General features: G+C 35.9%; 1 protein-coding gene across 1 annotated transcript in view; it reads left to right on the plus strand.

Annotated features, from left to right (window-relative positions):
• The window catches only part of LOC128203090 (adipolin-like), a 44,109-nt gene extending 34,026 nt beyond the window's left edge, over positions 1 to 10,083 (plus strand). The window contains exons 4-8 of the mRNA XM_052904360.1: positions 2,303 to 2,343; positions 4,015 to 4,173; positions 7,811 to 8,013; positions 8,331 to 8,409; positions 9,443 to 10,083. Coding sequence (XP_052760320.1) covers positions 2,303 to 2,343; positions 4,015 to 4,173; positions 7,811 to 8,013; positions 8,331 to 8,409; positions 9,443 to 9,541 — 581 coding nt within the window. The 3' untranslated portion in view covers positions 9,542 to 10,083. The remainder of the gene's footprint in view (positions 1 to 2,302; positions 2,344 to 4,014; positions 4,174 to 7,810; positions 8,014 to 8,330; positions 8,410 to 9,442) is intronic.
• The last annotated feature ends 3,646 nt before the right edge of the window (positions 10,084 to 13,729 follow it).

A 13,729-nucleotide genomic window follows, 5' to 3' on the forward strand; every position in this document is an offset into this window, starting at 1 on the left:
ACAAAAAATACATTTTCTACATATATTGTAGAGAAATTTTTTCGTTACGTATTTTTCAACTCCGTCGATTTTTCGGATAATGATCCGCTTGCCTACACAGATATAATAATAATTATAGACATTAAAAGTTGTGTTCCGTAACCTCACGTCACTAATGACATGACGTGTGACGTATGTATCCATTGAACAGCCCTTAGAAAAACTTAAAAAAAAAACACGTATATAATAATTATAGAGAATAAAAGTTGTGTTTCGTAACCTCACGTCACTAATTACATGACGTGTGACGTATGTATCCATTGAATAGCCCTTAGAAAAACTTAAGCTAAAATGTGTGACCTTTAAGCAGTGACCAAATGAGGTCTGACCTTTAAGCAGTGACATAATGATATATATTACACAAGGATAACATGATAAAAGAATGTAAAGGTATCTGCTTAACGAGCCACACGTCAGTCATGAACTGGGTTAATTATAAAAAAATTCTCCATTTTGTGAAGTACAAGGGTGCTAGTCATAGTTCTCAGCATAAGTTGTTAGTTGTAGGTTTTACGTTACTCGGGGTATCTGGTATTGAACTAGGCGATATAATTGAGTTTTATGTTAAATTTAGATGACATAAAGTAAAATATTAATGAATAAGAATGGGCGGATTGAGCGTATAGAATAAAATGACAACCTCATGACGCAGTGAGTGTGTATAGGGTGAATGGCAGTAGGCGGACCTTTAAACTTCGAAAGTTGTTTTTTAATTAAAGCCCCAGTGCCACTAAAGATTAAATAATAGAGAAAATAAAATAAGTATATAATTATGATAAGAGTCTCAGATAATGTTTGATAAAATCCTGATTTAAAAAAAATATATTTCTTCCAAAAAAGTTTAAGTTAAAAAATAGAAATTATTTGTATAAAAGCCAACATTCAATTGTCATGTGCAAAATTTCGTAATGGCGTCGTGTGCGCTAAATTTATTTTATACTTTCGGCCTTTTATGCTTGCGAGAAATGCATTTTTTTATCATTCTTTGGATAACAGAAATGTCAAAAAGGTTTAGACATTTGGATATACATACAATAAATTAGTTAACATCGCTAAAAAGTGAGACTTGAAGCCTAGTACTGAATGATTGCAAATGTAGATTGTATTCTAAGTACATTGTTGTACTATGGTTCTTAAAACTGCACTCTCACAGATGTACTGGTTTTCCAACTTTTTTTTATTTTTCATCTAGGAATTAGAATTTTTTATCGTAAACATCTGCTTACCAGTGATGAAAGACTGCTGACAAAAGATCAGATAGCAGATCTTGATATTTCCATTCAAATGTAATGTTTTATGGCTTAAACCGTTACTAGCGGTTTAAGAAAGAGGCATACAACATCAATGGGACGGAACTATGTAAAGATGCGATCTGATATTTTGTCAGCAGTCTTTCATCACTGGTAAGCAGATATTTACGCACTAATTTGCACATTCAAAGACAAAAAATAATAAAGTTGGAAAAACGGTACAACTGTGAGAGTGCAGCTTTAAGTTAAATGTAAGGTTTTCCAAGCCAATTTGTCAAAGCATTTTTTCTTGCCAACAATTACTCACAAACGTAAGATATGAGCATATGTATTGGTTTCAGGAACGTTAATGATACGAATTTTCTGCAATTGATTAAATATTTACCACTAAACCTAAGTCGTTATTATGTTCTGTTCATTGCTTAGCACTTTATAGGAGATTAACGTGGTAAAGTTAGTGTCGGTTTTTGCGTTGAATCTTGGACAAAGCTAATATTTGTCAATTTTGAACATGAATTCTCTATGAAAAACATGTGTTAAATAATGCCCCTGGATATGAATTGAAACACCCCATAATGTCCGTTATCCTGTTGTGTACTATTTTGTAAAAAATGTAAGATTTGCATTGCTCCTCGTTCTTAAACATAGAAAGTAATTTGTGCCTTTGGAAATAGAAAATGTTATTATTATAAGAAGATTGCTTGTGGCCTCAGTTTGGTAAAATAAGTCTTGACCCTGAACATAAAACATACAGCTGTGTATGGGCTGCTTATCACGTCATGGGACACAAAACAACTATTAATCATGATTTATAGACGATATTTCAACATATTATAGCAACTAAAAATCCACTTGGGTTATAATTGACAATTTTCCAGGCAACTTCTTAAAGTAGGCCACGTGCAACTGTTTGGATCTGCATCATACTTTCAAGTATGTGTGTGTGTCCAAGCAGTTTTCTCGAATACCAAAATCATGCGTCATAGTAACTTATTGTTTTGGTTGTATTTCAGAGGCAGCAGAAAAAAGAGCGACTCTGATGCTGTCAGAAATGGTAAATATTTTCAAAAAAGTAGTAAACCATTACACTCTTTTAATGATATTTAGGTATGATCGTGTTTAGAAAGTGCTCATTTGTTGTATGTCATTAAGAAACTTTTACCATTATCCCTGGAGCTGTACCCCGCCCCTATTTTTGATCCGTGGTATTCAAGGGTTGGAGGTTTAAATGTACCCGGGACTCAGGATGGTGCCCAATACACATTATATCGACATTTGGCATCATACGAGTACGGTACAAAATTAGATCTTGCTTTCTTACTTGTGCATCTCGCATCCTGACTTGTACATCTCGCATCCTGACTTGTACATCTCGCATCCTGACTTGTACATCTCGCATCCTGACTTGTACATCTCGCATTCTGACTTGAACATCTTGCATCCTGACTTGTACATCTCGCATTCTGACTTGTACATCTCGCATCCTGACTTGTACATCTCGCATTCTGACTTGTTCATCTTGCATCCTGACTTGTTCATCTCGCATTCTGACTTGTACATCTCGCATCCTGACTTGTACATCTCGCATTCTGACTTGTACATCTTGCATCCTGACTTGTACATCTCGCATTCTGACTTGTACATCTCGCATCCTGACTTGTACATCTCGCATCCTGACTTGTACATCTTGCTTTCCTACCTGCACATTTGCTTTATTGCATCCTCAATTCGCTATTTGGGCATCTTTATTGATCAGTGTGTGAATACCACGTGATAAATTGCGTCATAAATGCCACGAAGGAAGGCAATATTGTTTACCGTTTTAAATGAAACATGGCGCAGTCTACGCCGCTTACGGAGCCCTGCCTTCGGTCTTTTACCAGAGTTTGATTGAGAGTTTAGTTTCTTAAAACACTCCGACAAACCTTTTCACAATACAGCCGTCTGACGGAGCACTGTCAAAACATTATTTTTTGAAACAGGTTTGTCGTGTTTGATGAAACTAATCACTATCAAATTCAGTAATAAAACAAATGCGGGGCTCTTTAAGCTTTTTAGACTGCCCTTTGTTTCATTTAAAATAGTGTTTTAAAAGAAAAGTTATCTTTGATTTAAGTCTTTATTTTAAGCAAAATGTTGCCTTCCGACGTAGCATGTATGCCGTAATTTATCACGTGGTATACACACACTGTTGATAGCTTAGTAAAAGTTCTTTCGTGTATATTGAGTTATTCAAAGTAACATCAACCTTTGCGTATGTATAAATGTGCATGTGTATGTTCAGAATTACTTGGCGGTCCATTATCAATTTACTCATTAATTTCAGATATAATCGTGTTGAATTGTCTTATTTTTGCTATCGAATCACGTTCAAGCTTATACAGTGTGTGTTTACCACGTGATAAATTGCGTCATAAATGCTACGTCGGAAGTCTCTCAGAAAGCATTTTTTGTATTGTTGCTTCAACACCCTTCTATACACAGTCAAGTCACAGGTCAAGATGCAGTATTCGGGTTGGTCATGAACGGTTTTTTAGTACACACATGTCAAAGGAGAGGAGGGGGCGGGGGGGGGGGGGGGCTATACCTTCAACCCCACGATGTACACCATTTCTAATAACAAATTAAAATTTACATCTTGTTTAAATGTACAACAAATTGTAATATTTGATATTCAGAATTTCAGCAATTAAGTATTCATCAAACCTATTGTTTTCTTTTGAAGCACGAGGTATATTGTAACTCATCCCACGCCCTGCCCCAGCAGGATATGACGTCAACTGTAATGGCGACACCCAGGGTATACGCGGGATTTTCAATGCGATTGAAAAATAACGCCAAGGCGAGAAGAAAAACATTCATGGAACTTAAATCATTTCAGCAGGTAATGTTAAACACAATGGTGAATCGAGTCGTAGTATTGCACACACATTGTGGAGCAATATATATTCGCTCAATTTCGTGGAAAAATAGTTCGTAATGTGCATGGAGTTTGCATTACTTAATTCAATGGTTAATTTGCTGTTGCTGAAAACGTTGTCGTTCGGTGTCTTAATAAACAGACGAACCCCATTCGCTGGAACTTGCTTGGCTCGAATTCCTCGTTAGCTCGAATGGGATGTTAAACACCCATTTCTATATGCTGAAGATAAGCATTCCTGTTCGAATTTTCCGATGCTCGAAGTATTTTCGCCGGTCCCTGGGAGTTCGAGCCAACGGGGTTCGACTGTATAAAGTTATTTAGTAGTTCGATGACATAAAGGAAATCAATTTTTAGAATAGGATCAGTGTGTGTAGCGAACGAGCCCATCTTAATCATTAAGATGTTACTTCGTTGTAATCTACAATCACGAAAACGTTGCAATGTTTTGAATTCTGTGAACGATTATAAAAAGGATCCAGTAAGTGATCATACAGAGAAGCAGGTAGTGTAATGTTCATGGAATCATGTAGTCCGGAGCCCGGAAAATAATCATTTCTGTTTTAGTGAATTTTATAGAGTATTTGATTTTCGCTTTATCGCTATGAGTTCTTTATGATGATTTCGTGTATTTTATACTTATGTTATGGTTTTAGTATTAAATGTCTAAATTTAGCTAGTAAATGATTCATTAATACGAATAAGTTGTATTCTTAATAGTTTTCTACGTTTTCGTATGTTTGATAAAGTTGACACCCCTACTCTGTAACGCTAGTTATATATAATGGTTTCACCCTTAGAGCTTGTTAAGAATGGACCATTCCATTCTGGTCACGTGATGTGAGGGTATATAAGAAGCGAAATGCATAGAATTAGTTAGTTCGTGTCTCGACGCCGATGTGAAAACATCAAGTTAATATATAGGGAAGCTTTGAAGTATCTTTTTGTACTGTTTAGGGCGGGTTCTGAACTATTGGAGGCTAGGAGAATTAAAGTGAAGCATTGCGCTACAGCTTCTAGTTTCCAGGTTCGGACATCCGTGGGGTTTCTTTTTGGCCTCTTAGTAAGCCTGGATCATTGCGATACAGACGGAACAGGGTCAATGGTTTGATTCCCCGTAAAAGCTATACATTTAGGACTGTGGGTTTCGCTGATATATTGTGATTGGTTTATGAGCGTTTTGTATGCTGGTTCTGTTAGAAGTTACAGAATAGTTGTTGTAGTGTTTCTGTTTGTTCATTCTTGCTTTTGGGATAATTGAACGTTGATTCTTGAACCATACCAATTATTTCTAATCATTCGGTTTTGTAAGCAATCATTGTCAATCACGTGTATATAATATTAATTTCATACTTAATTTTTGGGACAATGCAGTCCGAGAATAGGTTTATAGTTTAATTTAAGGTAGCGTGTCCGAGCTAGCTAGGGAAGAAACGTTACAAAATTTGGCGCCCAACGTGGGGCAATATAGAATCATAGCAATCTAGCTTACCCTGAATACAAAAAAAGCATGGACAGCCCAAACCAGAACGAGGTTTCGAGACTGATCGGCGAAAACGCTGTCTTGAAACAAGAAATAACAAGGCTTAAGTTGGAGCAGGAAATTTCATCGTTGCAAAAGGAGCTCGATAGAACTGCAGCACCAAGCATGACGTCTACACCAAAATATCAGCTCAAACCACGCATGAGGTTTGATATACAGAGAGGACTTTCGGATGATGAAACTGGATGTAAAAAGTTTTCCAATAGGTGATGACGCCCAAGACCAGAGTATGGACAGACACGTAACTCAGTTTAGGAAACGGCCGGGTACTAAACCTGATAGTAGTACAGGCCAGAATAAGTGCCATGTGAAGCCTGCTACATATGATGGCACGGGAGCATGGACGGACTACAAGGCACATTTTGAGGCATGCGCTCAGCTAAACGGATGGTCTGAAGAACAAAAAGGTCTGTACCTTTCGGTATCATTGAGGGGCCATGCCCAAGGTGTCTTTGGTAACCTGAGCTCAAACACAACTGACTACAAGGAGTTAGCCAGAGCATTAGAAGACCGATTTTCACCTGCTAACCAGACTGAACTATATAGGGTTCAACTTCGGGATAGGCGACAGAAGGCCATGGAGTCCATGGGAGAGCTAGGTCAGGATATTAGACGCCTTACGAACCTTGCGTACCCTAGTGCACCTATAGATGTAAGAGAAACCTTAGCAAAAGAGCAGTTTATGGATGTGTTGGTTAATTCAGACATGAGATTAAAAATCAAGCAGTCAAGACCAACCAACCTGAATGATGCTGTGAGGCATGCAGTGGAGTTGGAAGCTTTTTATCGAGCTGAGAAAAGACAGCAGGAACATATGAGGTCTGCATCCACTGAGACTGATTCACTGGCTATGGCTATTGAGAATCTGACAGTCTGTCTGAAGGCTTGAGACATTGGTTCGGAATATGCAGAGGCAAATACCAAACTAGAGAAACCAAAGCAACTGAACATATTTTTTTCATAATATTTTTATTTTATTTTTCGTTTGACATACTTTTTCATGCGCGGACGCATGTACCCGGAGGCGTGGGTAATGTAATGTTCATGGAATCATGTAGTCCGGAGCCCGGAAAATAATCATTTCTGTTTTAGTGAATTTTATAGAGTATTTGATTTTCGCTTTATCGCTATGAGTTCTTTATGATGATTTCGTGTATTTTATACTTATGTTATGGTTTTAGTATTAAATGTCTAAATTTAGCTAGTAAATGATTCATTAATACGAATAAGTTGTATTCTTAATAGTTTTCTACGTTTTCGTATGTTTGATAAAGTTGACACCCCTACTCTGTGACGCTAGTTATATATAATGGTTTCACCCTTAGAGCTTGTTAAGAATGGACCATTCCATTCTGGTCACGTGATGTGAGGGTATATAAGAAGCGAAATGCATAGAATTAGTTAGTTCGTGTCTCGACGCCGATGTGAAAACATCAAGTTAATATATAGGGAAGCTTTGAAGTATCTTTTTGTACTGTTTAGGGCGGGTTCTGAACTATTGGAGGCTAGGAGAATTAAAGTGAAGCATTGCGCTACAGCTTCTAGTTTCCAGGTTCGGACATCCGTGGGGTTTCTTTTTGGCCTCTTAGTAAGCCTGGATCATTGCGATACAGACGGAACAGGGTCAATGGTTTGATTCCCCGTAAAAGCTATACATTTAGGACTGTGGGTTTCGCTGATATATTGTGATTGGTTTATGAGCGTTTTGTATGCTGGTTCTGTTAGAAGTTACAGAATAGTTGTTGTAGTGTTTCTGTTTGTTCATTCTTGCTTTTGGGATAATTGAACGTTGATTCTTGAACCATACCAATTATTTCTAATCATTCGGTTTTGTAAGCAATCATTGTCAATCACGTGTATATAATATTAATTTCATACTTAATTTTTGGGACAATGCAGTCCGAGAATAGGTTTATAGTTTAATTTAAGGTAGCGTGTCCGAGCTAGCTAGGGAAGAAACGTTACAGTAGTACCTATTTACTTTCATCTAAGATATCGTCCTTGCTTTATTGATAAATATATTTCGAAAAAATAAATATATTTTATTTTACCTTTCAGCCTTTCGGTGATGGTTCTTTCCAAAGAGGAGATCTTTTCAATGCCAAAGAAGGACGATTTTACGTCCCAAAGGAAGGAATTTACCAGTTCACCGCTACTCTTCATTTACGCATGCGCACAAAAAGAAAAGTGAAGGGGCGTTTAAAAAGTGACGAACATATACGAGTTATCATATGCATCGATTCATTATGCCTAACTAATACGTGAGTACAATATTTTACAGAGTATTTATATTATACACGTTAATATTAATTTGATTTATGGTCGCCAAGTTGGACAAGTGGTTGTGCTCTGGGAACTCGTGAAAATCGTTTCAGCAACAGTGACTTAATATATGTTAATATATCGTTCTTTACAATCGTTGTAAAATAAATATCGTTTAAACTAATGCACATAAATATAATGCTATACCCGTTTATTTGTTGAAGCAATAACGCTCTACTGATACTCGTTTTTGTCCAAATGCTTATCTAATTTGTTTAAGAGCCCTTAATTTGATGCTATTGTAATTTCTTTCCAGTTCCATCGAGTCCATAGCGGGTGTGCATTTCAACAACACATATTTTTCAACTACCCTCCATGGGTTGCTTCATTTAAAGGTAATACAAGTACATGATATCATTTTATTTCATCGTATTTTTAAGGGGATCAATAGTTTTATGTTTCGTATTTTTCGAATGCTTTTCTTCGTCTAGAGTCGTAAAATGGGCTTCAAAATGGTTCAAAATCGATTACTAGACGTATAATTAACTGTTGTCGTCTGTTCACATCGGAAATAGAATGTCAATGAATGCACATGCGCGCGGTCATCGGTAATCCCCGTGTTTTTCTGTACCGGGTAACAGCTTTGAAACACCGGGGCGAGTCTTCCGAACTTTGTTAAAGTTAAGAATGCGATTAAAGACATCATTGTGAACTTCAAAATGTGAGCTATCGGATGATGTGCCCACATATCTAAATAAGGCAAGACCGGCTGGAACAGTTGCATTTTGTAAGAAATACTGTATATCACACGTGTGTTCATTAAACTTCCAGAGTGGTATTTAATATTTAACTTATATGAATCTTACGGTCATACATCATTGACTTCATTCACTCTATTGGTCAATTATTAATAAGAAGTAATCCGATTTGCTACATCTTTCTTAGATCAAATTAAGACTTATATTGAATACCAGCAAAGATACATACAAATTTGAAAAATAACAGCGATAACAATGTTCTGAACAATCGGTCCAATGAGTCAAAGATGTCCTTATTGTGTGTGAAGGTTGAGAGTGGTCTAGGCAGAAATAGTTTTACCGCCTGTGCCTTGCAAATTGGGAAAACATTGAGCTTGGGAAAAGTACAAAATCAGAACAAAACAGCAAATATAATGCCAAATATACATGTGTTCACCTTTTTATGAATACATTATGCTGTGAAATAGTTAGTATAGTCAAGAGATTATTTATATTTTCAAGAATTTCGGTATCAACGATATTTTTTTGTAAAATAAGTATTTTCAGATACTTAATTGTGAAACAAAATTGGTACAAAAAGATGAGCGAGTTCCTTAAAATATGTAATATTTGTCGTATACATTTTTTTAAATTATAGTTGTACAACCATTTCATGTATCTGTGCTTACAGGAAAAGCAGTACACTTCGGTATACATCGACAATTCCTCAGCCTTCACAATCATAATCCAGCAGGGTTCCGAATTTTCTGGACTTCTCATGGGTGAATGAAATACGACATGAGCAACATTAGTGGCAGCCTACAACGTTTTAGCAATAAAGTTAGGATTCAATAAGATGTTATACCTGTGAACAAATCAATCGGAACTTCTCGGCCATTTTCCATAAAAAACCCAATGCCTTTACTCTTGGGAATCTTACTTATTCATGCAATGATACACTTCACCGGCAATCAGTTTAAACTTAGTACTACAAAATACACGTAAAAACACTACAATTAGTTAAAACTAATATTAATTTTACGAACTACTTCTATTGATGTACTGGCATACATCCGAGGATGTTTTCGATGGAAAATAGCCGAGGTGTTTCGAATGGTGAACATATACGACACGTGCTTACCGCATACGCTAAGTGTACTACAAACAATTTGGCGACACTCCTGGAATTCTGGGAAGGGCTGAAACTTATGATGTTATTACGTGTAGCCCAACATATTTGTTCTTTTTTGGTGATTTGTTTGTAATTGTATGAACAATTTGAATGTCTTGATGTTTACACAAGAGAACAATAAAATATGACTAAACTAACAAGGCAATACTGAGCCGGTAGTTCAAAGTGCATTTATTATACGTGTTGAACAATGATCCGAATTATCGGGTGGGGTGGGTTAAGGGTGTCAATTAATATCCATAGGTTAATGATTATAACAAAAATATCAATATAATTTAGGTACAGATAAAAATATAAGCCATTATAAATGTTTTGTTTTAATTAATAGCTATGAAGCCAAATATTCCTAAGTTAAAGATCCACTCTTAATCCCAATTAAAATTTACAGCAATAAATACAAATGTTTGCTATACCAAAAAGTATGAATAAATGTCAAAAACAATGGTTCTTATGGATACCGAGTTTAATTTGAAAGAAAGGTGCCGAAAACATGGGATATCTACCTTATGAGACTACAGTAGATCACAGTTAATCTTTTAGCATTCACCAATCATTTAAATATTTTTTTCGTTTCAGCTATTAAGTACACTATTACAGTCTTGATATCAGTATTTAATATTTTCCATAAAAGCATTATTTAGTAAGTAGTTAAAGGTTTATTACTCAAAATATATGCTTGTTACACATGTGCATGTATTGATTTTGAATAAGAGTGTCACTTTATAAAAGCGGCAAAACATAGCTAATATTTTTATCTGTACCATAACTCTATGCATTTGTTTTGTTTTGATCATTATAATCAAATGAATTAAACACAATAATTCGTAAAAAACAAGTGGTCGAGATTTGATCAAGGGGAACATTCTGACCAAGTTTGAACATTTTCTGATCAATGCCTACCAAGATATGGTTCCGGACGGACGGAAAGGCGGACGGAATGACGGACGGACGGACAACGCCAAAACAATTTCCCCCTCCCGAAACCTTCGATTCGGCGGGGGATAACAAACAAAAACAAACAAACAACTGATTCCATCACACTATACTGTTTGCTTTTAAAACTCTAAGTGGCATAAGTAGACCATTATTAAATACATAGTTGTATGCCTTGCCAGTTACATGATTACAATATTCAATGTGAAAAGCTGGAACGATTTTAGTTATGATTAAGAATATGTGTTTCCTAATACGACAAGGCGGATTCGACACCTAAATTGTAAAAAATAAATTTCACAGTCTACATTTCGAGAAAAAAAGAACTAAAAAAGTTGCACTTTCTGGATCTCAACGGAGAAATACCACAATGGAGTACACAATAGTAGGAGAGCATTTTTACGACAGATTATAGTTTCAATGAAGAAGCGATTCCATACAACGACTTATACACACGAAATATCCATAATTTCCTCTAAGGGTTGCATAATACCATGGTATGTTAGACTTGCTAAAGTTTTAGTTTTATGCCTGTTTTGTAAGAAACATTGTCATGCACAAACACAATTGGAAAACCACGGCCATTTTCCGTCGAGATCTACCTCGAATGTTAAATTGTATTGGTTTACAATGTCAGAATTCATTACGTTTAACTACGCGTTGATCGCGTAGTAATTTTAATATAGCAGTTTAAAAATAAAGACGCTACTCTTAGGAATCTTCATTATTTATGCAATAATTCACTTCAGTGAAATCAATTTGAACTTGGTATTAAATATAAACTGCAAATTATAACACTACAATAAATTAATATAATTAATTTATTATTAATGTTTAATAATTACTTTTACGGTTGCACCGTCATACATCAGATGTTGTTTTTCGATTACCATTGGACGAGGTGTTGCAAACAATATGTCCATTCGGAGCTCCTCGGTCATTTTTATCGAAAACAACCTCGGATGTATTTGGACGGTTTACATACTCAAAAAGAGGTACGTTTAAGTCCGCTGCAAGTAGATCGCGTAGTAATTTTATTTAGAAGTTAAACTTTATGACTGAACTCTAGGGAATTTTGATTATGTTTGCAATAATACACTTCACTGGCAATCAATTTAAACTTAGATCAATAAATACAACTCTGAAACACTACATTTAATTAATGACACAATTCAAAAATGAACGAACTATTTCAACTCATGTACCGACACTTCAGATGTTGTTTTCGATTAAAATGGCCGAGGAGTTCCGAATGACAATATGTCATTATACTATTGTTAAAGGAACTAAGTAGCGACTCTGCTAAACCAAAATGTTATAAGAGTTATATTATATAGGATATAAGCTTAATGAAGGGGTAAAGTACAGTTTGAATGCAAAATTACTTTTATAGATCCGATTAAGAAATGCTTGTAATTATAACGAGTGACCAAAACACTAAAACTTGGAATAAAAATGACAAGTCGATATGTCTGTTAATAAAATGGGGCGATAAGTATAGGCTTTATGTAAAACTTACGGGTTTTCGTAATGCACCAGTCAATTGTAACCACGGCCCCTCCAGGTCCGGGGAATAGCGGGGACTTTGACTTTCGGTCTAGCCAAGCCCGGGTAAAACCCCCGTCCTGCGGGAACGAACTGATGGTAAAATCCCCGCCAAATGTCCCTGCACCCCAGGGACCCTAATTAAGGCACATTCCCCGCTATATTTGGCGCGATCACAAAACAACCGCATTCACCCGGCACTGCGGGGCCACCGGGATGGTAAAAACACGGCCCATTTTCCCGGCTATCTCCACTATACCCCCGGACCTTGGGGGCCGTGGTTACAATTGACTGATGCATAAACGTACGACATTGAAGCCCTGACTTTACATTTGTTGATACAGACGGATGTAATGTTGTTAATAATAACTACATGCCGTTCAACTGCCAATAACACACGTACACAAGAGTACGTGAATAGCTGGAACTTTTTTAGTCATGAACTAAATGCGAGTATATGCTTATACGGCAAGACCGTGGACAACACCTGCAATGCTGTGGAAAATTCCCAACACACCAGCTAAATAGGTTGCACTTTCTAAATCTCACAAAAAACACAAGTTACAACATCAGAAACAGTACCAAGTTTTGTTCAACTTGATACAAATTGAATTTAAACGGATCTCATTTTACCTCATACATAAGCAAAATCAGGGTGAGGAATCACGTGACTTCAAAGAGGCTCTCACATGGGTCACCACAGGTTTCAACCGATGTAAACAAATATGTGAGTGACGTTAGTTTCTAATTTACTTTTATGACAAAGAGATATGGATATATGAAATAGCCCATAAAAAAACTGTGCATTCATGCCATCTTTTTGATTGAATCACTGACGTAATTTTAACATTACGGAATTTTAAAGAACGTTGCAACGCTGATTTTATTTCGTAATATGTTACATCATCAAAATGCTGGTAATTCTTAAATATTTTAAACGTGTATAAGCAGAAAATAGCATTGTCTTCTTAGGCTAACAAATATTTTAATATCCTTTCTATCAAAAAAGTTCTTAATTATTTATGTAATAAAACACCTCAGCGGAAATCAATTTGAGCTTAGTAATACATAATAAAAGTAAAACACTAAAAATAATTAATATAATATTGTTCATTTTTTACTTTTATGGTTGAACCATCATACATCAGATGTTGTTTACGATTACTAATGACCGAGGTGTTGCAGACATTATGTCATTTTACCATTGTTAAAGGAATAAAATAGCGACTCTGCTAAACCGCATTGGTTTATAAAAAATATATTATACAGGATACAAATTTTATGATGGAATAAAGTGCAAGTTGAAAG

Source organism: Mya arenaria, chromosome 9 (assembly GCF_026914265.1).
Source record: "Mya arenaria isolate MELC-2E11 chromosome 9, ASM2691426v1".
NCBI lineage: Eukaryota > Metazoa > Mollusca > Bivalvia > Myida > Myidae > Mya > Mya arenaria.